Here is a 25,852-nt window from a genome sequence, read left to right as displayed (position 1 = left end):
TTTCCACTTGCAAATAACACAACAATATGGCTACAGGACGTGCCATAGAAATGGAGTGCTAATAATACATCCTAATACTGCTTGTTTGACTAGAATTGAAATGCCACTACATAAGGATTTTGCTAATTGTGTGTGTTTGATATTTATGTCATGGGAAGAGGCCAGAAATAATGTAACACTCACTCTTCCCTGAGAGATACTTGAAAGAAGCAATATGCATATGGCTATTTGTTTTTGTTTTTTTAAAGGTGTCGTAATATGTCTTTGAGAATCTTTATGTATATAGCTGAAGATACAATTTCAGTATGCTCTTATAGTATGAGGGGGGAGTGTGAGACTCAAAATAAGCTTTTTTATATTCACTGAAGCAGATTTACATCTTACATTGTCATGAGAGTGGTTTGGTAAGATGTCAGAATAAAATGGTGATAAAAGTTTATGATTCTGTCTGGTTTAACTGGGTTGACTGTTATGTTGTCCTTAAGAAAGTTATTGGCTCTACGATCTCAAATAAACCAAAAGAAATTGAATTTTCCATTTATGACCAGAAAAAATGAACATAAAATAAACCATATCTAAGATGCATCAGTCACATCAACACTACTTATTATGATCTATACTACACATTTAAACTGTAAACTGAGTTTGGCTGGGTTGCCTGTCCACTACATCTCTGAATATATCTTTCCAGAGAGCAATGGAGAAACAACAGTTATAAAACAGTTTCATTTTCACAAAGAGCACAGAGGAGATTTCCTTTAAACTTACGTAGAAACTTATTACATGTGTAGAAACTGTGAAATTCAAGCGAATATCACTGACTTTCTTTATTAGAATTTCTAGAGGCCCTGTTTTAACCACGATGTGATGTAGTTCTCTGTTTTTACCAGAGGGCGGTGCTGTTGGACGCTTTTCCCGTGCGTCAGCGCTATTGAAATGTTGCATTCACGCCCTATGGGAATAACCGTCAGAAACTTGCCGAACTCATTTGAAGCCACCGACGCGTCACGATTGGTGTTTTCTGTAGACTTTGGTTGCTCATCGTGTATTTTACAGCACACCAAAACATTGCAATATCAACAACAAACTAAATAACAGCTGGCAGTTTCCTGCAATGGCATTTTAAGAGTTGTGACGTATGTGGTTTTTTTTTTATGAAACTATCATTGCCTGCACTTGACTATGTATTCTAAGTTGGAGAAATTGTGGTCCTTCGTCACAACCCGAGTCCCACTCCTCAATTAGCATTTAGCTGAGGTAAACGACACTTTCTCGCAGTATTACTTACCGAAAGCGCAAGAGAATTGTAGTATTTACCACGTGAAAGTTGACATTTACAGTATTTTGAAGTAGGAAGTACATGAGTTTTTTTCCCAGCGGACCTGAATGCAGCATCATCCCGCTAGCGGCGCCATTTCACTGTTCATTCATTGGTGTTGAGGCCTACGTCGTTTCTCAGGTAAATCAAGGATTTCTACTTTAAAATACTATAAGTAGACACCTTTAAAGAAGTGGGTGATATATATTTCCCCTTGTAGCTTTATTCCGGTTGAAACTTTATGAAAAGCCATTGTCTGAATTCGCTACCCAGCCAGAAATTAACGTATTTACCCAAGTTAGCTAGCGTTAGCTTGCTTAACTTAACCGCCTTCGTTAGCCAAACATGTCAACGCCATTACGTCGAAACATGCAGTGGCTATGAAAACATCTGTCAACGACTCATATTAACTGAAATGTGATGTTATTATCTACTAGCCAGCTATGTTCACTATGTTCGCAAACATTAGCGTGAAGCCAGTTATTCTATTGTGACGTAGATTGGTTGTTAAAGTAGCCTTTAGCAAGCTTCTGTGACAACCTCTTCTCAGCTAATGTTTACTTAACACTAGCTATTAAAGTGAAATGGCTTCAGACCCATTCTGCAGCGGTTCAATACAATACGTAAGGTATCTTACTAAGGGGAACAATGGCCGAAATTGTGTATGACTGTTCTAAACTAGGATAACTGTGCTAAACTAAATAACGCCATAAACTAACGCCAACTACGTAGCTATTAGCCTAGCCTCGATACGTGCTGTTATCTCTTGTATGGAGGAAAAGTCACGCCAAAGTCTATTCAAACTCCATAAAAAAAACTGACAGTAGAATGTAGCCTTGTCTATTGGTAATCCCCGTGGAACATGGCTTATGACATTTTGTTTTTCAGAAATTGTTAGGGTCTCCAGGTAAATACGACATACAACCGATCCACCAAACAGCATTTATGTAAATGAAAGGAAAAGTTTTATAATTGGTTCACACTGCTGGCTGCCGCCCACCACGGTGAATTTTGGTGGAAGGAGATTGTGGGAATACCAAGCAAACCAAATGTCAAAAGTTGTTGGTGCTTCTTGTTGTATTGGCTGCATGCCGAACTGAAGAGCGGACTGGTTTGTAGAAGTCATCAGTCATGTTCTGTGATGTGTGCACGTTTGCAAGACAGCGTTAAAGTGTCAGATTTGTGATTGTTTTTCGTTTCATACGTGAGAATAGCACGTCTCTGGACTACAATTCACCCTAACGTTATGTGCTGTTAGCTTTTATCAGGGCTGCCTATTGCAATCGTGCTTAGTCATTAATGTAGTGTAGGTAGTGGCTTAGGTTTGAGATGGGTAATAAAATGAACATAAAAGTTCTTTAACTTTTTTCCTCTTGGGAATCACCTTAAAAATATCTCCATATTTCCTACTCATAAATAGGGCTGAACGATTTTGAAAAAATATCTAATTGCGATTATTTTGACTGATATTGCAATTGCGATATGATTTGCGAGATAAGAGGGAATGATCATTTTTACATCATTATTCTCATTTTTATTGAAAAACGTATTAAAATGATTATGGTGTGATTTTTGCGGGGATCTGTACCAAACAAAGATGTTTTCTTTAGTCTGTAGAATATGATGTGTAGGCCAGGACATCTCTGCAGCACCACAATATTTCATTTAAAAATGGTATTTTGACACATTTCACCTTTAACAAATATTGTGCCTCCTGCGATTTGAAAATTGCAGTAGGCCATATTGCGATTTCGATAAAATTGATTAATTGTTCAGCCCTACTCATAAGATTAAACATGTTTTTATAGGCTGCTGATCCTACTACTATCCCACATCCTCTCATTAGCCTGCTCCCACATTATATTGTGCAGGGGGAATTAAAGTATGATATAGCCAGGAGCTCCATGTAGATCAGAGTCATCTTGTTTAAAACCAGTTTTTGAAGGCACCTAGGCAGCAAATACTGGTTTTTGGGTGTAAAAAGGAACATCTTTGCTAACAAACCTCTTTCTGACCTTCTCCTAGGATAAACCCAGGTGGCGTTTTCATCATGGTGAAAATCTTTGTCGGCAATCTCGCCTCCAGTACCACCGTCGAGGAGCTGCGCGATCTCTTCACCCAGTACGGCAAAATCTCAGAATGCGACATCGTCAAGAACTTCGGCTTCGTGCACATGAAGAGCATGTCCGAAGCCGAGGAGGCCATCCGCAACCTCCACCACCACGAACTGAACGGCGAGCGCATGAACGTGGAGATGAGCAAGGGGCGGCCCAAGTCCACCACCAAGCTGCACGTCAGCAACATCGGCGACGGCGCCACCAACGACGACCTGCGGGGCAAGTTTGAGGAGTTTGGCAGCGTGGTGGAGTGCGACATAGTGAAGGACTACGCCTTTGTTCACATGGAGCGAGTGGATGACGCCATGGACGCCATCAATAAGCTGGACAACACGGCCTTCAAAGGTGAACTCTCGGGCGGGGGAGAGCTTGTAGTCTTTGCTGTCTGTAGATACGAAGTGGGATTCTCTGTAATCGCCGTAGAGCTCACGTGACGAGTAAAACCCACTAGCTCTGATTTTTCCACATAAAGAGAAAAAGAATGGAAAACCTTTTTATGCCTTAATTGACGAGACGGACCGAAAGTAATCACTTGTAAGATTGGGCCAGTCTATTGTGTAACCAGCGGCAATGTAACCGGTCAGTAGGCACTGACGCAAAATGCGCCGCAGGTGATTTCGCTTCGCTCAGTGATGTCGGTGAAAATGAATTTAACGTGTTTGTAGTCGGTAAGAGCCTTTCGTGTCAGAACCCAACGGTCTCATGCGTCTCTTCTCTCTCCTCACAAGGCAAGCTGATGAGCGTACAGCTGTCCACCAGTCGGCTTCGCACTGCCCCGGGAATGGGAGATCAAACCGGCTGCTATGTCTGCGGGAGACAGGGTCACTGGTCGAAAGACTGTCCAGTCGGTCGGAACGGTAGCCACAGTGACGGCGCGAGGGGTCGCAGCGGCCGGGTCCTCCCACGCGGTCCCCCAGGTTATGGCAGGGGCGGCTACGGGATGGCCAGGGATCCAGCAGCTGATTACATGGGTGGCTCTGCGTATAGTCGAGCTAGTTACCTGGGTGGGCTGCCGCCTCCCCCTCGTAGGCTTAGTGGCTACGGGGCTGAGTTGGGGGATAGGTACGCCAGCAGAGCGGCAGGCTCCTATGTTGAGAGGTCATCAGTTTATGAGCGTGACCGCAGCAGTGTTGACTATTATGAGAAGTACAGAGCTCGCCCTTATGGCTCCAGCTATTTCGAGGATCGCCGTGTCTCCTATCTCCCCCCTCCCCCACCTCCCTCTTCCTCCCTCTCAAGGCTCTCCTCCGGCATAGCGCCGTACGACCACCGGCCGCTGCCTCCGCCCTCGTCGGCCACCGCTGCATACTATGCACGAGACCGCAGCCCGATCAGACGAGTGCCGGTCACCTCGGCGGGCTACTCCTACGAGCGAACGAGACTGTCGCCGGTGACCGCCTCCAGAAGCTCCTCCTACGCCGTTCCGCGAGCCAAGGACCCTTATGCGGCACGCTATGCGCCTTATTAAAGCCACGCTGCCAAGGTGAGCAACGAATGTAACGGTTTGTCAGATCTCCCAACTTTACTGTGAAATGGGCAGTGGGGGGGGGGGGGGGGGGGGGGTCTGGGCTCTCGACATGCGTTTTAACCCAGATTTCCAGGTGCTGAGTCCTTCAGAGCTGTGCTGGCGGACCGTGACGCTAGACCCCCGTTTTCTCAAAAGGGAATGCTCTGCTCTCTTTCTAGGTGTGTTTGTGAACTGCAGGACTTTTCCTTTGCTGTCGTTTCTCCGAGCCGCATGATTCCATCGATCTGTGTGGTGTGCCGCAAAACAAAGCGTACGGGACGCGATCGGGAAACCGGCGTGTGCATCTCTCGCCCCCCCGCCCCCCCCCCCCCGGGCACCGATCGAGGTGCCGATCGCCTGCAGATGAATCGGTCTTTCAGTCACTGAGTCGATCCACATTCACGTGCACATACTTCTTTTACAGTTTTCAAGAAGGATGGTTCGCAATTTTGAACCGCACTGTTTGTATGACATTTATAATGTATAGAGTGATAATTTTCTCGCTTGCTCTGCGGGTTTTCAACTTTTTAGTCACATGTCTCTTTTTTTTTATTTTTTTTTTTTACCTGTGTTTCTTCCTCACATGAAGCAAATTGTTGAATTAAGCAAATGTAATTTGTCAAACTTTTGTAAAGAGTAATTTAGATAAATGTTCTTGTTTCAGGATTATTACTTAAATTTATTTGATTGGTTGGAGAGCAGTTAATCGTCTGGGTTGCTCAGTGCAAAACAACCTCTTTTTCTGTTGTCTCGCCCCTCAAACACACGTCCATGTCTTTTATCGAGGACATTCTGGGTCGGTTATATGGACATGGACAAAGCCCCGTGCTACTCAAAATCCTTTTCCCCCAAATGATCTGCAGTAGTGGTGACCAACTATGTCCCATGGTGGGCCGAGAGTCCGCAAGTTTTCATTTTAACCAAACAACCAACCTGCAGACTCTCGGCCCTCCATGGGACATAGTTGGACACCGCTGATCTCCAGTGAAAACAAAATCATAATCCATATCCATGCAGCTGGCCCTGAATGTTACTGCTGAGCGTTACATTGGGATACAGTCTCATGCTTTAAGTTGCCATCTGATATAAGGAAGAAGTGACTTCAAAACAAACATTCCAGCCTCTTAATTGGTTTTTGTCTAATATGAGTCTGTGTGACCTCTGAATTATAAAACTGAGGATTTATCACATCGGGTCAGTCCTCTGACCTGAAGTCGGAATGCTTTAAATACTTTATAGTGTTTGTGCTCTATTCTATTCAGTGACACCAAAACAAAAATGTAGGCTGACATTTGTACAGTATGCAAGTAAGTAACATTAGTCACTGTATTTTCTCCACGCTGACAGTGTTTCAGACCTTGCACATAGCTGATAACGAAAATAACCTGTCTTTATTTAACATTGAATCTTAGCCTGGGATGGATGTTGATGGCGGAAGTATCCATGCAATACAGCAGCAGCAGCAGATAAAGAAATGTGAGGCAGAACTCAGGGCTTGGGCTGTATGTGAAGGCACTTGTTTTGTTTTGTTGCGGGTGCCTTTGTCAGTTTTGAATATGGGTGGAGTTGAAGTTTGTATTTTTCATACTAGCTGTAATAGTCACAGCATACATTCAATGTTTAAAATGCATATGGTTTTTAATAAACCCAAAGTTATTTTGGTGACACTGACATTTTTTTCAATTCTTTGGTTTGAAGCTTCATTTGACTTTCTGTAGGTGAGATGGGGTTCATTCTTACAGTATTGCCTTTGAGTGAGAGAATCAGGGTGTTGGAACTGGTTTATTGTAAGGCTATTAAAGCTGATCTCATGTCAGTATTTCCACCAGAACGTTCTCAACAGATGGTCTATACAGGATTTGGACTATGTGACACTAAACTCATTGATTACATGAAAAGCCAACTTTTACTCAAGCTTTCCAGGCAATCTGTAACACCACCAGCATATTTTTTCTGACTATTATCAACAATCGTAAACAGGCAAAATGACCCTTGTATCTTGCATTAGTCTAGTTTGGATAGTTTTGAATTATGGCTTCTTGGACTAGATCCCAGATCCCCGTGGTACTACATATTTTCCATTTCACTTTTCTGAAAGCCTTAATTTCATGCCTGGATTTGAAGATTATGGTTATTATTCCCCTGCGAATATCAGAATTTAAGAAAAGACAGTGGGTTTACAACAACTATATAAAAATGGCAGCCACATGTGTATGGGGACTGTGTAACAAACTTTAAGATTTTAAGGTTTTTGTGCAACTCCTCAACATTTGAAGCTTCATTCATTCGTGATGCGGATCATCCTTCATTCAGCTAGTGGGAGGACTGAAGTTAATGTTTGGATCTACTGACAGAATGCCAATATTTAAGTTGAATATCTTTTGGATCTCAACTGGTTCTTAGCTTCCCAGTTTATAATATACTTGGTATGTATCTTACAAAATATCATCAGAAAAGCAAACAGTACAATGAGATACAAAAGTGTCTCAGACTGAATGGCCATAATCAAATAGTCCTGGCGGCTATTCTGCTGTCTAAAGTCCCCGTGCTAACCTAAACGGCATCAACATGTGGCAGAATTCAATATTTTGCTATAATACTTTTCCCACAATGTGAAGTTTCATTTTCTTGCATGAAAGACTGAAATTATGGTTAAATCCCAACACTCATGATGGTGGATCACTTCATTCATTCATTCATTCTCGTGCACACATATGCAAATCCCAATAAAATAGCCTTGGATGGTACAGCATTATGACTATCCCATAATGGTCCCTCCCAAGCCCTATAGCTTATTGTAGTGTGCTGTTTAGCTTAGCGGTCCACAAATACAGGAGTCGCCATTTCACGCTCAGGGGGTCGAGACACTCACGGCATCATCACAAGGTATGAATACAAAGTAACGCAATGCTAAAATGAATCTAGGGTCAAAGCTGCTTCTCGGTTAAAATACTGAATAACTCTTTCGGGTTAGCTGTAACAAACGCTAGCAAACTTAACTTTGCTATACGACTACGAATAGGCCAAGCTGTGAGGCTCCTACAGTAAGAGGCGTGTAATGTTTGCAGGGCACTTGTGACTCGAAATGTGGACAAGCATGGTACTTACATGATTCAATATATTAATAATATTGCTATTACTGACTACCACCCAAAATCTGCCCTGCATTCCAGAATACTAGTGGCAGTCACGGTGCAAATGTGGTAGTTGCTAGCGTTAGCTCGCTAGCTAATACTTTAGCTTGCCAATTAGCCACGGTACGTGCCGTTCTCTGGATGGAGAGAACATCACGCCAAACTCAATTCATAAATCTGACAAATGGATGTTACCTTGTGAGGTTACATAAATAACCTCGTATAGCCTGGCTTGGCTTATTACGAATCGTTAGGGTCTTCTGGAAGATTCGGCTCGCAAGTGATCGTCTAAGCATTACTTCAATCACATCTCAACCTTTAGAATTGGATCCTACAATCGTCTTAAACCGAGATAACGGCGGTATGAACACGTTAGAAAGTTGAGATTCTATTAATAATACATGCTGCTCGGGTTATCACTTGGACGTCCATTTTGTCTCAAGACTCTAACCATTCATTGATGGTATTTAAGATATGTTATACGATGTGTGTATGTACCGATAATCAAGACCGCATTAAATTACCAGTTTTTTTGAATGGAGTTCGGCGTGACGTTATCCATACGCGAGACCGGAGCTTTCTCGGGCCTGCTGCAGCACGTTCAAGTTAGATAGCTAGTTTCGATTTGAGCTGGGCCTTTTCTTGCCAGTACATTCTATTCATAGTTGTAACAAAAGCAGTTTAGCTAGCATTGTGCATCACATCATGATTATACTGCAATGCAATAAAATACAACCTTTTAGCCGACAATATTACTCAATACACTACTCAACAATACATCTGACAGTTGCCTTCAAGCAAGGCATGATTCACAGCTGCATACAGACATGCAGAAGACATCTGCATTACAAATTGGGCTTTGTGATGATATCTGTGATATTGTCAAGAACCCTTTTCTTTCTATGAAATGGAAATGGGGACAATGGAGTTTGTGATCTGGAGTCATAGAAGGTGTGATTGAGCTTTATGTTTAAATGAGATTTATTTCCAAAATGGTTCATCTTAATTTATTGATATCACATATTACGGTGTTTATTCTCTTACCTTTTAACTGTGGGAAAGCCTTGTGTATGTACACAATAGAGCTGCAACGATTAATCGATTAGTTGACAACTATTAAATTAATCGCCAACTATTTTGATAATCGATTAATCGGTTTGAGTAATTTTTTAAGAAAAATAAGTCAAAATTCTCTGATTCCAGCGTCTTAAATGTGAATATTTTCTGGTTTCTTTACTCCTCTATGACAGTAAACTGAATATCTTTGGGTTGTGGACAAAACAAGACATTTGAGGAGGTCATCTTGGGCTTTGGGAAACACTGATCCACATTTTTCACCATTTTCTGACATTTTATAGACCAAACAACTAATCGATCAATCGAGAAAATAATCAACAGATTAATAGAAAATGAAAATAATCGTTCGTTGCAGCCCTAGTACACAAATCAAGACTCCTCAACTGCCCAGGATGATAGTAATATGGTTAATTTTGATTTTAACTGATTAGGCGTGTGAGATTTCATTAAATTAATAGACTGATATGCTTTATCTGTGAATGCTGTTGGACCAATACCAACACTTTGAATTTCTCATCTCATCCTTCCTGTAGTGAAGTGGAAGCTCCACAATGGTGAAAATATTCATCGGGAACTTGTCACCGGACACAACAACAGATGACCTTCGCTCTCTCTTCTCCCAGTATGGCAAGATCGCAGAATGCGACATCGTCAAGAACTTCGGCTTCGTGCACATGGATGACAAAGCGGAGGCAGAGGAAGCCATCCGCAACCTCCACCACTACGAGCTGAACGGCCAGCCCATGAATGTAGAATTGAGCCGCGGCAAATCGAGAGCTTCCACCAAACTCCATGTCGGCAACATCGCCTGCACCAACCAGGAGCTGCGGGCCAAGTTCGAGGAGTTTGGTGCCGTGTTGGAGTGCGACATAGTAAAAGACTACGCTTTTGTTCACATGGAGCGAATGGAGGACGCCATGGAGGCCATCAGTAAGCTAGACAACACGGCGTTTAAAGGTGAACTCTCGGGCAGGGCGTGATGGGGGAATTTTACCTTGTTATGTTAGACTTTATTTATCGAGAGTAAGTAATTCTGTTTCCTGTGAATTAACAGGCAAGTTATGGATACAGCACAGGTAAGTGAGAGGATAAAGATTAAGGGATAAAGGTAAGACAGAGAAAGCAAGGCAACGTTGATTATTTTGTAGCTTGTTTAATAATTCTTACGCTCAAATAAGTGATATATAATAGTTATGTTTCGGAGTGTAATCCTGTTTTGTTACCAGGCCGATAGACTGAGACACCTTCATGCCAGGGAAAGAAGTGTCAGAAATGAATTATTTAGGATTCATGCAGGCATAATTCCTTATTTGCGTCTTTTCTTTTTAAGGCAAACTGATGAGCGTGAAGCTTTCGACTAGCCGCCTGCGTACTGCGCCGGGAATGGGAGAGAGATCGGGTTGTTATCGTTGCGGGCAGGAAGGCCACTGGTCCAAAGAGTGCCCTCTAGACCAAAATGGCTACCACAGAAACGGCTCAGAGCCAAAGTCCGACGGATACGGTGCCTTGAGATTTGGCGGGCGTGGTCGCAACCGGGGTTATCATCCGGGCTTCGGTGGCGATCCGGATTTCGGCGGCAGCTACGCCCCGGTACATGGTTTTTCCCGGGGTTCCGGTCACGGCAGCAGCGTGGCGGGGTACGGCAGGGGCGCAGGCTACGAGAGCGCAATGAGTTACGGGGCGCCCCCAGGTTACAGCGTAAGCTCTGCGGCTGAACATAGCATGGCTCGGATGTACGGCAGCGAGGCGGCATACGGGGGCGGCAGCTCACTCTATGGCGCGGTACCCGCCTACCCGATGCGGCGGTCGTCTTGTGAGGACAGGGATCCGTACGGGGTCGTGGACTTCTACGAGAAGTACAGGGCCAACCCATACGGAGGCAATTATTTCGAGGATCGCCGCACCGTCCCCTTGCCTGCTCCATCACCGCCTTCCTCCTCTGCTATAATGAGGGACCGTCTGCCGCCCTCTAGCCTCGACCCGTACGAGCGCCCTCCCCTCCCTCCTCCACCGGCCCCGATCTCCTCATACTACGTACGTGACCGGAGTCCGATTCGGAGAGTCCCCGCCGAGGCAGATGGGTACGCGTATGAGCGCTCGCGCCTCTCCCCGGTGCCCGCCCTCCCGAGAAGTTCGCCCTACGACCATCCGCGGGACCCCTATGCTGAGCGGGCGCGCTATGCATACTAACCCTTCTCCTACACTGCCAAGTGAGAGCTGGCTGGCTTTCAGTGAGTAGGATAGCCTAAGTGCCATTGGAGTCACTAAAAAATTGAACACTAGTGTAATCTCATAGGTAATATCCAAGATAAGGGTCAGCCCCTCTGTCTACATGAGGTGTCTGGGTAATAAGAGTAAAGTTACATTCAAGCTTGCTGATCACAATAGCCTAGGTCTCATATTTGTGAACGGATGAATGGGTTAACCTTGTGGTATGCTCTCGTTCTGGGTTGTACTCCAACATGTAGTGCAACTAATTCTCAGTTGATCACCTTTCATTGCTCTTGTTGCGTATTGTGGTTTGGTCCAATGCTGAGATGGCTTAGCCTAAGTGTGGGCATGCTAATACTGGGTATCTGCAACTGGGTCTGCAATCACTTCATGATACTGTTGAGATCAACGTTTTTTCACCTCTGAAAAGTAGATTGTACATACACTATTTAGATTCCATTAGGCAAGAAGAATCAACTTAGTGCATGATGCATGTTTTAAAGGTGAGTCCTATGATTACGTTCATGAAATCTAATCAGTTCTCCTCAGCGGCATCTTGATGTATTTACTTCTGTGCTGTTTATTTTCCATTATAAGAGGCCATTGAGGGTCAACAGTGTATCTGTGTTTGTGCAAGAACACTGTGTTATTTCACAAGTGGGGAAAATAAAAACACAACACAACACAACAATATGATAAACTTTATATTGTTTTACCTGTGGGCTTTTTTGTCAAACCTGGTCCAAATATGAACTTGCACAGAGAATAAAAAAAAAAAAAAGGTTGCCGTTTTCGCTTGGGCTATGTCAAACCTGTTGTGAATTTGTTGAATTGTGATCATGGTTTTATGTTTTTTGCAGTCGACACACACTTTTTGATTTTTCTTTCAAATCCGGTGATGAGTATGAGGTTTCACATTTTGAACACTGATATGGTTTGATGAAGTGTTTTTAATACAATTTCACGTTGAAAAATTACCTCAGTGGTGTATGCTGTCTGTTTTTATTTGTAATGCAATTTAACTGTTAGGCTAATCTATTACTCATTAAAGTCTGAAAAGGATGTGCTCTATGTGTTTATTGCATTGTGTATCTCTCAACTTTATGTTGTATATGGCATGTCAAACCCATTCCAGAACAATAGAGCAAGTTCACAGTACATTATGACACATGGTACAAGGACAAGGACCTTACATGTAGTGCAAAGGGATGATGCAGGACATACAGTACATCAGACAGTACACATACCACATTAAATGTTGCAGTGGCATTATCATATTATCTACAAATCTATTTATTGTTCATTCATTTCCCACTTACTGGGATAAGCACACTTTTACATCAGTTTGTCATACATTATTTGTCTGGTACCATGACGCTTGTAGAAAGGGACGGGGTCAGAGGTTGATCAAACAGGCGGACAATAAGGGGATTGGCAATTGAGTGACCCAATCAACTTCCAACACATTTTGAGATTGATGGCGGAGAAATCTCTTTTTCGTCCAATAGAAGACGAGCCTTAGGGAGGGGCTTAGCTTGGCCAATAGGAGAGCTTCATACTGCAGCGGATCACCCTTTGTGGTTTTCTGGTGGGCGCCATTTTGACGATACCACAGCGCGAGCGAAGGAGACAGTGTAACGGCCGATTTAATATTTCACTGGATATTTCCATAATTTGTCCAAGTCAACGTTTGGTCTGAGCCTGCTGACTTTTGACGGAGGCCGGTTCTTTTGAGTACCTCTGGAAATGGCCACGGGAGCAAACGCAACCCCGTTGGGGAAGCTGCACCCCAGTATTGGCGCTAAACGAGGATTTGACTCCGGGCCTGGTGCAGGGAACGGGCTGATGCCAACGCCGGGGCCGCCCGTATCTTTTCCGACGCTACAAGGTTTCCAACCCCCGATGCCAAACGTCTCTTTCCCGCAGTTTACTGCACCGGCAGGTTTTCCTACGCAGGCTCAACAGCCAGCTGCAGTGGTCGGGATGCCCAAAACAGGTAACCAGACGCCCGCTGGCTTCAAAGATGGTCTCACTGTATGAGCTAACGTAGCAACAGTAGCTGGACAGCTAACGTGGACTAATAACGTGGATTAAAGGCCCGACAGCAGGCTCTGGCCCTGCACGAAATGGAGACGTCCAAGCTAGCAGCTGAACGTTAGTTTACAAGCTAACCTTATTCCACGTTATAGTTACGTTACTATCCTGGCCAATTGTTAGCATTTACACTTTATGGTCAGTTAAATTATTGCATTGTGATTTTTTTGGAGGTCGGAATGTTAAATTAACGTCGATGCATTAGCCAAGGTTAGCTCCGCTTATCTGCTGTTGTGTTATTGAGAGAATGTCACGCCAAACTAAAATTCAATGGGGTCTGCGTTATCTGCTAGTATAGCTAACTTTATAAGACTCCGTGCCCTTTCTGAATTGTTAGGATCCACTCTTAATTTCTAATGCATATGACTCAACCGGCAGCACTTATTTTGCTATTTAGTTTACATGTTTTTTACCACAATGTTTTTCCTCCGCAATAAGGTGGACGGTAGCGAGCAGTACACACCACTTATAGAACTAGAAATGTTATCGAAACTAGTGCTTCTTGGTGTCTGGTGTATTGATGCCGAATTGAAGACAGTCTCATAATGATTCAGAGAAGCCATGTTCAGAAAACCCTTATTTTTAAACAAAGTCACGTAACGTTAATGATGTTCTCTCTATACAGCAGAGGATGGGCCTATAGTCAAGCTACTTCAGCATGTTCCCTAATTTGTTTGGCAGATTTCGGTCAGAAGAAATCGAGGAAGAGGAGTCGCTGGAGCAGCGAGACGCCTGACCAGAAGACGGTCATACCCGGCATGCCCACTGTCATTCCCCCTGGACTGACCCGGGATCAGGAGAGAGCCTATATAGGTAAATTGACTTACAGTGTATCCGATTAACCAAGATTGTAATGTTAGACATAAACGTAGATTTGTTTTATAGAGATGTCTTTTTAATCGGATCTGTGTGTGAGGTTCAGGTTTCTCTACAGTGTGTGTACACATAGGTTATGTTTGCTGGATTCCCAACAGTTAGAGCTCCGTTAAAGTGTACAAAACATAAGAGGTTCACTCTCGAAATTAACGTATACAAGCTCACCAACACATTTCCATTTTATTAGATAACATTTCGTTTCTGAAGCTGGTCACTGCTTGATGATGTTAGCTCCAACTGTTGACATTCAGCAAGCAATTCTAGTGAGCAACAAATACAACGTGTTGATGTGAAGTGTTAATGAAGGCAATTTCTCCCTAATGGAGGTAAAGTGGTTCTGCTGTGGCGAGTGTTTTTGTGGTCTTAGGGTTTGCATACCATTGGGCACCCATTAGCAAGAGGAGATGCGGTTAGGGATTAGACACCACTGCTTGCTGATAATTGTCCTGAGCTGCAGGTCACTCACTGTCTTGCCTGTTCCCCTATACATCATCAGTATTGTTCCCTTGCATGGAGGGGTTACTCATACTGTCCTTCTAACATGCTAAATTATGCTTCTGTTTATATTGGTATCAAGTGTGACTGTGTGAGCAATGCTGCTTCAACGGCAAAAGAAATCCATCTAACATACACATTTGAATTATTCATCACTTGGTAAATCCTTTACAGTGTTGTGGACCTTAATTTCAAATTGCGGCAAAGTGGGAAAACGGATGATTATTGTTTAGCCTTGCCTTTTAGGTTGGGTTTAAAAAAAATAACCAATGAAACGGGTGCTTGTAACCTGAAATGCCTTTCAGCAGCAGTGTAGCACCAACATACTGCCTTCATAGGCCCTTAATAGGGTGTTTTGAAGCAGACAAATCTTTTGTCAATAACTGAAGTTGTTATTGATGTTGTTCACTCATTGTTAATGGTTGGTCTTCCTTGGTATGTAAACATTCATTTGTGCCTACCTTCCGTTGTCACACTTATCTTTTCCTTTGCTCATTCAGTAGAACCCCTAAAACAATTCAAGGGAAGCGCTTTAATATGAAATCGCTGTGAACCACAATTCACAGGGGCTGTATTCATCTCAATGAATCCAGAGTAATCATTTCAGTGACCAGTGAATCTCTGTTGGGTGTGTGTGTGTGTATGGGAATCAAGGGGGTGGCGGGGTTGTCATTATAAATTTCATAATGTGCATGAGATGAGTGATTTATTTTTTCATTCCCTTCTGAATGTAAGAGTTGCTTCAGTGTAACTGCAGCCCCTCAGCTTTAGATCTACGGAGTGCAAACAGTGACTGCGATCACCTGTTTTGTTATTGAACCATGAAAACTAATAGAGCTATTAGTGATGTAGACCCGGCGTGTCCTTCAAATGCCAAAGCCACATGGTACCATATGCTGCAGTTTGTAGGCAGTAGGTGAAACCATGTCTTTTTGGAGGAATATACTTCAGCTCAGGTTTGGCTCAGGCATTTTTAGGAACCCTGGTCTAGTCATCCACTGACATGTTGCCATATGTTTCATCATGTCTGAAGTTGATTAGTCTTATGTAATTGAGTTAATCAGGAGCCTTTGTCCCATTGAAATTTAAGACTTGTTATTACCTCTAGAACGTGTTATTCATATTGGTTAATTTGTTCCTCTGATTTCCCCAGAAAGGAGTAAGGACTTTCATGTTCTAGAGTTATTCTTTGATAATGAGGTGTTCATTTTATCTCCCCCTGTTTTAATTTAACAGACTCATCATTTGCTGTAATATGTCTTTGCTTCAGTAATGAATGAGACAGTGCTCTAATGTGAAGGGCGCTGTCTCTCTGATGTTGTTGTGGTAACCACATTTCTCTCCATCCTTGTTTTTCTTTCCTAACCTGAATTCTTCCAGTCCAACTGCAGATCGAAGACCTGACTCGTAAACTGCGTACAGGAGACCTGGGAATCCCTGTTAACCCTGAGGACAGGTCGGAAAAAGATTAAACCCACGAACAGTAACACTTTCTCTACCTTCTTGACGTTTTTTTTTTGAAGACAAATGTTGATTCTCATTATATTAGTGGTTGTTAGCCTAAATCTCAGATGGTGTATTAGAATTAGCTGGCACTTTTATTACTTAGCTAGCTATCTCCTACTGGAAGGACAGTATTATCTAGAACATTTTGGCCAAGGTTTTTTTGCACATAGACAAAGCCTAGTGCTAGACTAAATAATATACATTGATAAATGTTCAGCCCTTGGACTGTTCAAGCCATCACTAGTAAATGTACTTGATAGTACATTTACCGGTACTGGTAGTTTGCTCAATTTTTATATTTTGTCAGCTTTCTTTGAATTGGCGTTGGTCAATTTTTACAAGTAGGACTATAGAAATAGCATTTTAACATTCCTGTTTGGTATTTTTTATGAAGTTAGGGTGGGGACGAAGGTATGTCTGACAGGTTTTCATAATTTGGCTATGATAACTACATTCATTAGGTATATAGACCAACTTAATTTTTGAAGTTGAGTTCAGGTGTATTAAAATAGAGACAATTTGGCAAGTGATTTGGAATTTTAGTGACGGAGCCAAATTGAAATTGTTTTAAAGACTTGCCCCTTTTCATTGGATTACTTTTCAATTTACTTGCCAACTTGACAGTTTACTAGATTTATTGCCTCCAGTTTAGCTTCCTAGTCCTTATTCATCATGGTTATGTTTCACCTTCATTGCTCGTATTGATATGTGTTCGATGTAGTGGTGTGTGAATGTATGAATGCACTATTATGCGTAATTAATGTATGAAGATTTTTTCTCAACTCTGAAGCAGGTTTGGGTCAATACTTGTGACTCTACATATATGATTATTTAATCTCCTTTTAGCTGTTGAGTTTTAGTAGTTCTAATAAATTGGCATTTTTGGAAAAGTCTTCAAATATTACAATACAATACTTCAAAAAGTCCCATCACTGGATGTTACTTTGTCTAACTATTTCAGTTACTGGATATTTTAGTGACTTTGCATTTTAGATTGTAATAACAGAACAATTTTTGCCAGTGATGATTGCACTAATTACAACATGCCTACGATTAATAGGTTTTACCTGAGACATGACAAATTAATAACCAGTTGGATGTTCTCCATGGTCATTTATGGTTTTCCCATAATGTGGCTTCCAACATTTCCACCCCGGGGGGGTTTCCAGTTTTCCATGTGGACTGTTGAGCTCTGGAAGAAAACTGCCAGAATCCTGTGTGTTCTGGAAAAGCAATGGCCAGCTTATAACATAGTCTCCATAAGGATCTATTCCCGCAGGAAATGCCGTTGCTCTCAAGAGTGTGTGAGATTTATCTTTGTTAGCTAGAGTCCCTGTCGTCTGTTTATGGTATAGAGTTTCTCATCATAATCTTAATCAGACATTTCCACAGCGACATAAAAGTTGACTCCAGGACTCTTTTATAAATCACTCCCCACTCTAACATGAAACAAACAACCGGGGGTGTTTCAGGTTGTCACCGTTGGAAGTTTCAAGCATAAAATGAAAGACCTCTATTTTTTTTTCCTACTCTTCCTCTCTGAATTACCGTCAAATGGACACAAATGTGGCTCTCTGATGGGGAGAGCTTAGGAAAAGGTGGACATCTAATCTTAATTCCTTTTCTCTAACCCAAATTACCCCACGTCAACCTAACCCTTTTTCAAGCACAGAGCCTCCTTAACGCAGCTACACAGGTTTTCAGCACCCATGGGGAGGTACGGACCTCTTCCGCCACGTCAACACCAGGCAACTCTCAAAGCCAGCCTTCCTGTTTAGGATTGCGAATTTTGCTTTGTTTTCCTTTTTTCCTCCAACTTTCCTTTCTAGTAGGCCAACAATCCTGTATGCAGGTTTAGTTATGGCCACTTATTTTTTCTTTGTGGTGGATGCCCCTCTAGTGCATTGGGTTTATGACCACTATACAGCTTTGGTTGCCCCCCGTTTTTTTTTTTTTACCTGAAATTGTGTGATAAATGGGACTCTTTTGCCTATTAAATGTCAGTGCAGAGTTCCTACATAATTTCCATTTTCTTTGAGTTTATTGCTCTAGCATTGACCATGTGTCATATAGCCAGCCTGTCTGAGAGATTTGTTTCTCTCCATAGTTCCAAATTCAGAGTAACCATTTTTTCCCCTGAATAAATGAGCCATGTTTCTCTGTGAGACATGTTATTGCTATTGATCCAAATGTCCTACTGAAGATTGCCAACTCTTAAAGGCTTAGATAGCTATAGGGAACCTGTGTGATTGTCACTGGCGTAGTTCCACTTCTCGAACGATATTGACGGTGGCTTTCTTGTCTTTTTTCTTCTGCCACCGTTTTCAGGTCTCCCTCTCCAGAGCCCATATACAACAGCGAGGGCAAGAGGCTGAACACTCGGGAGTATCGCACGCGAAAGAAGCTGGAGGAGGAGCGTCACTCCCTCATCACAGAGATGGTGGGACTCAACCCCGAGTTCAAACCACCTGCAGACTACAAGTATGATCTATTTTTTTTTCCCCCTTTAACCATCAAATTTTGTGTGATTGGCTTTAGACGGATACATGGTGTGCATGTGCTTCCCCATTTTGAGTTTAAGGTATAATCAAGGTATAATATTAAATCGGCAAGGTGTTTCCTCCCTGACCTGTTCATCCAATCGCCCAATCCTACTTGAAACATTATGTCTTGCTCTACTGCTGCTTGTAGTTCAGAATGTTTTGACTTATTTCTTGTACTTGTCTCCTGCAGGCCCCCAGCCACCAGAGTGAATGACAAAGTTATGATCCCGCAGGACGAATACCCCGAGATCAACTTTGTTGGCTTGCTGATTGGGCCACGGTAAGTTGGACTAAATCTTACTCATAAGTTGTCCTTTTTGTCCCTCGCAGTGGAATTGAGGAATGGACGCCAATATTCCACATTGAGATAATTTCTGGGAATTATGCATGTCAAAGTTTCACTGATTGGCCTAAGGGAGTGTTACAACGTTTTTTTTCTCCCTTTACTGTTTCACCAGTGGTAACACCCTGAAGAACATCGAGAAGGAGTGCTGCGCCAAGATCATGATCCGTGGTAAAGGCTCTGTGAAAGAGGGGAAGGTTGGCCGCAAGGACGGTCAGATGCTGCCGGGGGAGGACGAGCCTCTGCACGCCCTGGTCACCGCCAACACAATGGAGAACGTCAAGAAAGCTGTGGAACAGGTTCGGGAACTGCAACCTTTCTATCACACTCCTATCATACATTCAACCTTTGTTTGGCTCTTTTCCATCAACAAGCCGACTAGAGCTGCAACGATTAATCGATTAGTTGTCAACTATTAAATTAATCGCCAACTATTTTGATAATCGATTCATCGGTTTGAGTCATTTTTTAAGAAAAATAAGTCAAAATTCTCTGATTCCAGCTTCTTAAATGTGAATATTTTCTGGTTTCTTTACTCCTCTATGACAGTAAACTGAATATCTTTGGGTTGTGGACAAAACAAGACATTTGAGGACGTCATCTTGGGCTTTGGGAAACACTGATCCACATTTTTCACCGTTTTCTGACATTTTATAGACCAAACAACTAATCGATTAATCGAGAAAATAATCGACAATGAAAATAATCGTTAGTTGCAGCCCTAAAGCCGACCTAGGTTGTTGCTTGCTGACCGATTGTTGGTGTTGCGAGAGGCTCTGGTTGCAGCTATGTAGCGGTCTGCAGCCAAATCATGTATTTTCCGCTGCTTTGTTAATGCCTCTCATAACGTTACATTGCTTTGAGTCAACATGGCTAGCTGACATGACATGTTGCTACGACTTGGAGCCGGGACAGGGGGTGACAGTATGGATTCAAACCCGTTCTGCTGAGACTTGGCTTGATGATACGCGCTCTACCGGTTGAACCAGAGCGCCTGCGGCCTGATAATTTAGATTTTTATCACCTCGGGGATTTGCTTCAGTGTTTGCGGTTTGAGTTGACACACTTCTGCAAATCCAATTCCAAAAAAATTCCCACATATCCCACTTGTAATCTAGTAACCTGTAGTACTTGGCAGCTGATCCGCTTCCCAAGAACTTGTATTGAAACCGGCTAAGAAGCTTCCTGATATCGATACTTTGGTTGCCTGCTCTTTGGTGCGATAAACTTTTCCTGCAGGAGGAAAATGTCTCCTGACATGAAAACATTTTTTGTGAAGTTCATGGGCAGAGCAGTTATTGTTTAGAAGAGGAGCCGTGGCTATTTAGGCTGAATGCTGTTTATTTAGCCTAACCTACGGCACTACTCTTTATCTGTTAACCTATTCTGGATAAGGAGTTTTTGATCAGTGTGAAAGAGAGAAGATATATATCTTGTAGCCTATTTTTCTTCATAATTATTTTTTATTTTATTGAGGATTGTTTCATTATTTCAGTATTTGTATCAGTTCAGATACAAATACTGAAAGTGGTATCAGTGCACTTCTACCACTCACTAGATTGCTAATGTTTATGTGAGCATTTTGTGCATGTATGCTCTATACCTTGCCATTGCAAGTAACATTTGATGTACATTATTATATACTGAGTGTGAGAAATGTGTATCCGCAGATCCGCAACATCCTGAAGCAAGGCATTGAGACACCCGAGGATCAGAACGACCTACGTAAGATGCAGCTGAGGGAGCTCGCCAGGCTCAACGGCACTCTGAGAGAGGACGACAACAGGTCAGTGGAACAAGTCTTTCTGTGGTGGAGTTTCATGAGGAGTTGGATATCGTCAGTTCATGGGTCCTTTTGCTCACATTTTTGAGACAGAATGTCTGGTTGCGTTCATACCAAGCATGTTTGAGGTGGTTTATTCAAACTCTGGAGCGTTTCCTCCTTTTAGTTTGATTAATTTGGCCATTTGAGAACAATAACATTCAAATTCTGGTGGTACCAAATAACTGCAGCAAGACGCCTGAAAATGTGGTCCTCTTCCAAGAGAACTGTGCTGCGGCTTGTAAGGAAACAACCCCTAAACACAAGGGTTTATGAGTATATGGAGACATTTGATAGCCAGCTGTTCCTCATGCTTGAGAAGTCTAGCGTAACAAAACAAAGCGAGGGCAAACAGCTGAGTGTGAGCATCTGTCCAGACAGCGATTTCTTCATGTGTTCCTAATTGGTATGAACACCAGAGAAAGGAAATTACAGCCAAGAGTCACAGACGAGTCCATCATGCTTAGCTGAAGTCCCTGAACAAATACTTGGTCCATATTGCTCTGGTTTTAGTGCAGGTATAGCAGTATTACATTTCTTTACAACTGCTTCAATCGCAAGATCAATGTTTACATTTTCATCCGCCATTGCATCTAGACTCTGGCAGCAACTCACTGCGCTTGGTTCTACAGCTTCTACTACAATCACCAAAGACAGAAAATGCCCTTTTTTGTCTCTGTAGGATCCTTCGTCCTTGGCAGAACTCTGAGCCACGCAGCATCACCAACACCACCCTCTGTACCAAGTGTGGCGGAGCAGGCCACATCTCCTCTGATTGCAAGTACACCAGGTAATAACCACGAGTTGACGGTCACAAAATTGAAACTGAATTTCTTCTGAGAGTCTAATCCGGTTTTGTGTAACAAATATAAGGATGCTAGTGATACTACGCTTGGTGTTAATGTCCAGTACTTTTTTATCTTTGCTTTCCCTAGTTCGTTTGCCGCCCACAGAGCGAGTGGCGGCGAGCCTCCTCAGTCGGCCCAGGACAAGGCTCGTATGGACAAGGAGTATCTGTCCCTCATGGCCGAGCTGGGGGAGGCTCCGGTCCCCTCGTCTGGTGGAGGACACTCCAACAACCAGGGAGGAGGACCTCGGTCCTCAGGACTCAGCAATAACCAGCCGCCACCGGTCAGTAGTTGTCTCACATTATTCAGTGTAGAACAAGCCACGGTTTGACCAGTGCTGTTTTTGAATATTTTTAGATTGAAGCTGCTGATATTCAGTGTCTTTAAAGTTGTCCATTGTGATGCCAAAACTTCCAAGTATTCAGTGTTTCCTCCAGAATTGTATTCTTGTCAGTGTGGAAAAGCCTTCGAAACAGTATTTAGACCACTGGACACTAAAACATTCCATTGAAACCCAGGAGAATAAACATATTCATGCATAGTTGTGTGGAATCCTATAAAAATGTCTCATTTGATCAGTTCAGGTTAAGGGCTTACCGCAGACAACCAGTGTAGTGTTGATCAGTTTTACAGTGAAATGGCGAACATACAGTCACATCAATATATTCCCAGAACAGACGGCAGATTTCCACCCCGGTACACCAAGTGATTCAACTGTCCTTTAAGTCCTAAATTCAGACAAACATCTGACTGTTGCGTTTCTGTCCAGCAGAACCGGCCTCCTTGGATGAACTCCGGCCCGTCTGAGAACAGGAACTTCCACAGCATGCACGGAGGGCCCGGTGGCCACGGGGGACCCCACAGTTTCCCTCCCCCCATGCCCAACATGGGAGGCCCCCCGATGCCCCCCAACCCCAACGGCCTGCCTCCCCCCTGGATGCAGCCCCCACCTCCCCCCATGGGCCAGGGACCAGGACCTCACGGACACCCCATGGGTAAGGACCGACAACCAGGATTTAGTTGGATTTTGTCCATTTATACCATGACATTTCTGCAAATATTGCTTTATATGAACAGTGCCTATAAACCGTATAGCCTAGTATTAGAGAGGTGTATTCCACACAAAGTTTTTAACAAAGTCTGTCCAATAAACAAGCTACTTGTGAGTCATGTTACTTTTGTTTCTATGCCTTGGTTCTCTAGAAATTGGGCAGTGTAGACCTAAATGAACCAAAAACAAAAATGCAATAAAGTAAACTTTTCCACTATGGTTCAGACCAAAGACAACCAGCTGTGGGCTTCATTGCACCCTAACTTTACTATGGAAGAAGGTGAAGAAACTGGACAGTCAAGTTACTAAATGGACACTTTATAGCCGCTCTGTATTTCTTTGTTAGTGTTTTGACCTCTTGGCTAACGGCTCGGTTTCTCTGTAGGTCTGCTGCCTCCTCCCATGGGCATGATGCCACCACCTCCTCCTCCCCCTAACAACCAGCCGCCCCCTCCCCCCTCTGGACCCCTGCCACCATGGCAACAGCAGGCCCCGCCTCCCCCTCCGACCAGCAGCATGGCAACCAGCGCACCGCTGCCATGGCAACAGAGTAAGAACACACAACACCTTCTTTGTGAGAGGCTAGCCCAGAAAATTAGGCACTGACAGTTTGAGTGAGCCGTGTTTCTTTCAGAGGAATATTTGGGAAGTTTCTTTATTGTTAATTGTTTAATCATGGAGTGGTTAAAATAAGTTTCTACAGTGCAATTCTGTTCTTTTTGACAGTGTCTAATAAAAGGAAGTAAAAGTTATTGTGGAAATGTAACTTGACACTACCTGGCTTTGATTTCAACAAACTCAACAAACTTCTGCAGTCATAATCTATTACATTTATTGCATTAACTATTACATGGACTCATGCCATAAAGTGGTGTGTGTGTATATAAATCTTTTTATGATAAGACAATAAATGCTCTGGCATTTTGTAATAAATCACATTGTTGTATCAGCAGTTCTTCTATGCATAGTTGTAATATGATATAAGCTATGTTTGCTAACGTTTATGTATACTCAGTAGAAGAGCTGAAGGAAGCCAAAGAGCTAAGATCACATTACAGTAAACTGATCATTACTTAGGTCTATATGTCTTGGTGGGACTGGACACAATGTGAACTTTTTGTTTAATGTAAAAAGTGAACTAACAGCCCCCCCCCCCCCCCCCCACAGATACCACCACCACGTCCAGCCCGGGCACCGGCACCCTGCCCCCCTGGCAGCAGCCCCAGCAGCCCACGGCCTCCGGGGCCCAGCCGCCCCCGCCCATGGGCAACCCCTCCATGGTGCCCCCTCCCCCGGGGGTCCAGCCCCCGCTGCCCCCCGGCGCCCCGCCTCCCCCTCCTCCGCCGCCCCCGGGCTCCACCGGCATGATGTACGCCCCGCCGCCGCCCCCGCCGCCCATGGACCCCTCCAACTTTGTCACCATGATGGGGATGGGGGTGCCGGGCATGCCCCCCTTCGGCATGCCCCCCGCCCCGCCTCCTCCGCCGCCCCAGAATTAGCCCCGCCCCCTCCTCCCTCGGTGCCCGCCGGCCACAGAAGAATCGTCCTCCCACACGTTTTTCCAACCTGCAGCACACTGTTCACCAGATATCAAACAGACTTATAATATTCTATACAGAGCATCTACTTCTGTTCACTGAAAAACAGTTATAACCTGTGCTTTATTTTTTATTGGTCCTTGGCATTGTGAATCTCTGAAACAATGAAAGGGTGTGTCCGTTGAATTTGTAAATTTGTGTAACTTAATTTTTTTTCTCTTTTTAAACGTTTGTATAAACACAAAGCTCCTTGTGTCCATACAAACCCTGTTGCTCTTGGGCAGGTATTTTGTGTTGTATCAGTTTTGCAGTGCTACCAATGTTTCTCTGTCATAATACTCGTACCAAATAATTTGCCGCAAGTTTGATTTTGCTGAACAGTATCATTTCATTCGATAAAACAGCCTAAATATGTTATTTGGTTTAAATCTTTAACATTGAACTTCCATTGGATTTAATCTGTTAACTTGAGTTCAATTCTTAATTCGCATGATCCACGTTCCGATTCTTCAGCCCGTGCTCAAGTGACTCGCGTCATGTTCCCTTTCGTTGGCTTTGGAGTTGAACAAGATGAATATTTTTGTAACGATAAGATGTGAAGTGTATCACTCAGTTCTGTCAGAAAACAAGATTTTTTGTAATACTGCCTCAGATTGTTTTCCAGAATTTTCCAGAGTTTAGATTTTTTTGGTTACTTCTGCATCTTGGCTATGAAACTCGTTCAATTTAGTAATTCAGTTGGGTCCATAGTGAAAAGGGAATTTGGTGCCGCGTTGTGCTGGCCTCTGACCCCATGGACTACTTGAATACTGAGTCTGACTATATCCCTGTTCTCCTGCATCTCCCTCTGCTCTGACATGTAGCTGTGTGCAGTGTTTCTGTTGCTTCAGCAAGGACGAAAATCTCACTTTTGTCCCTTCAGTTAATGGAGAAGAAAAATGTTAGATGATATTGTATTTTTACTCTTTATTTCTGGAATCGGTCTGTCGGCCTTACTGTTGTGTTATTGGTTCTAGCCTGAATGAATAGCTGTTGAAATCTTGCTTGGTTACCATTAAAACTCATCAAATTTCACCTTTTGTCTTTCTGTGCAGATTTTCTCTTTTTATTCATGGATGCTAGGCTAATTGAGTCAGACAAAATGTCTGCCAAGTGTCCCCTCTTTCCAGGCAAGGGCATGTATGCTGCCTCATTCACATGTTGCATAACAATTTGGGTTTTGCCAAGCGTGTCCTTTGCCTCACAAACGATTCAGGAAGACGGCGCTTTTAGAGAAACTTGTATGTCTTAAACACAACTGATAAGCAGGAGTTGATGTACAACTATCACATGGTATCTGTGTCCTTCACGGCAGAATCTTTCTGTGGTCTTT

General features: G+C 43.2%; 3 protein-coding genes across 5 annotated transcripts; all 3 read left to right on the top strand.

The window, feature by feature from the left end:
• The first annotated feature begins 1,427 nt into the window (after window positions 1-1,427).
• LOC139666996 (RNA-binding protein 4.1-like) lies at window positions 1,428-6,605 on the top strand. The gene is made up of 4 exons (XM_071546365.1): window positions 1,428-1,459; window positions 3,344-3,780; window positions 4,164-4,918; window positions 5,122-6,605. Exons 2-3 carry the CDS (start codon window positions 3,369-3,371, stop codon window positions 4,901-4,903), a joined length of 1,152 nt encoding a protein of 383 aa, XP_071402466.1. The 5' UTR covers window positions 1,428-1,459; window positions 3,344-3,368; the 3' UTR covers window positions 4,904-4,918; window positions 5,122-6,605.
• A 1,107-nt stretch (window positions 6,606-7,712) lies between these two features.
• On the top strand, window positions 7,713-12,390 carry LOC139666986 (RNA-binding protein 4.1-like). 2 transcript variants are annotated; one of them, XM_071546351.1, is made up of 4 exons: window positions 7,713-7,828; window positions 9,687-10,110; window positions 10,208-10,229; window positions 10,484-10,665. In XM_071546351.1, exons 2-4 carry the CDS (start codon window positions 9,705-9,707, stop codon window positions 10,512-10,514), a joined length of 459 nt encoding a protein of 152 aa, XP_071402452.1. In that variant the 5' UTR covers window positions 7,713-7,828; window positions 9,687-9,704; the 3' UTR covers window positions 10,515-10,665. The 2 variants fall into 2 exon arrangements, with proteins under 2 accessions (XP_071402452.1, XP_071402451.1); XM_071546350.1 differs by lacking the exon at window positions 10,208-10,229 and having other exon boundaries at window positions 10,484-12,390.
• A 586-nt stretch (window positions 12,391-12,976) lies between these two features.
• sf1 (splicing factor 1) lies at window positions 12,977-25,568 on the top strand. Of its 2 annotated transcripts, none has more exons than XM_071546354.1 (12): window positions 12,977-13,360; window positions 14,140-14,271; window positions 16,210-16,285; window positions 18,664-18,816; window positions 19,069-19,158; window positions 19,337-19,520; window positions 20,892-21,007; window positions 21,726-21,833; window positions 21,979-22,174; window positions 22,664-22,886; window positions 23,328-23,492; window positions 24,110-25,568. In XM_071546354.1, exons 1-12 carry the CDS (start codon window positions 13,111-13,113, stop codon window positions 24,439-24,441), a joined length of 2,025 nt encoding a protein of 674 aa, XP_071402455.1. In that variant the 5' UTR covers window positions 12,977-13,110; the 3' UTR covers window positions 24,442-25,568. The 2 variants fall into 2 exon arrangements, with proteins under 2 accessions (XP_071402455.1, XP_071402453.1); XM_071546352.1 differs by having other exon boundaries at window positions 22,661-22,886.
• Window positions 25,569-25,852: the final 284 nt, after the last annotated feature.

The sequence above is a fragment of the Centroberyx affinis genome, unplaced genomic scaffold, assembly GCF_046629955.1.
Source record: "Centroberyx affinis isolate AG114_WGS23_722 - 3 ecotype Tasmania unplaced genomic scaffold, CSIRO-AGI_Caff_v1 ptg005233l_1, whole genome shotgun sequence".
Taxonomy (NCBI): domain Eukaryota; kingdom Metazoa; phylum Chordata; class Actinopteri; order Beryciformes; family Berycidae; genus Centroberyx; species Centroberyx affinis.
This window is presented reverse-complemented; position numbering and strand designations above follow the sequence as displayed.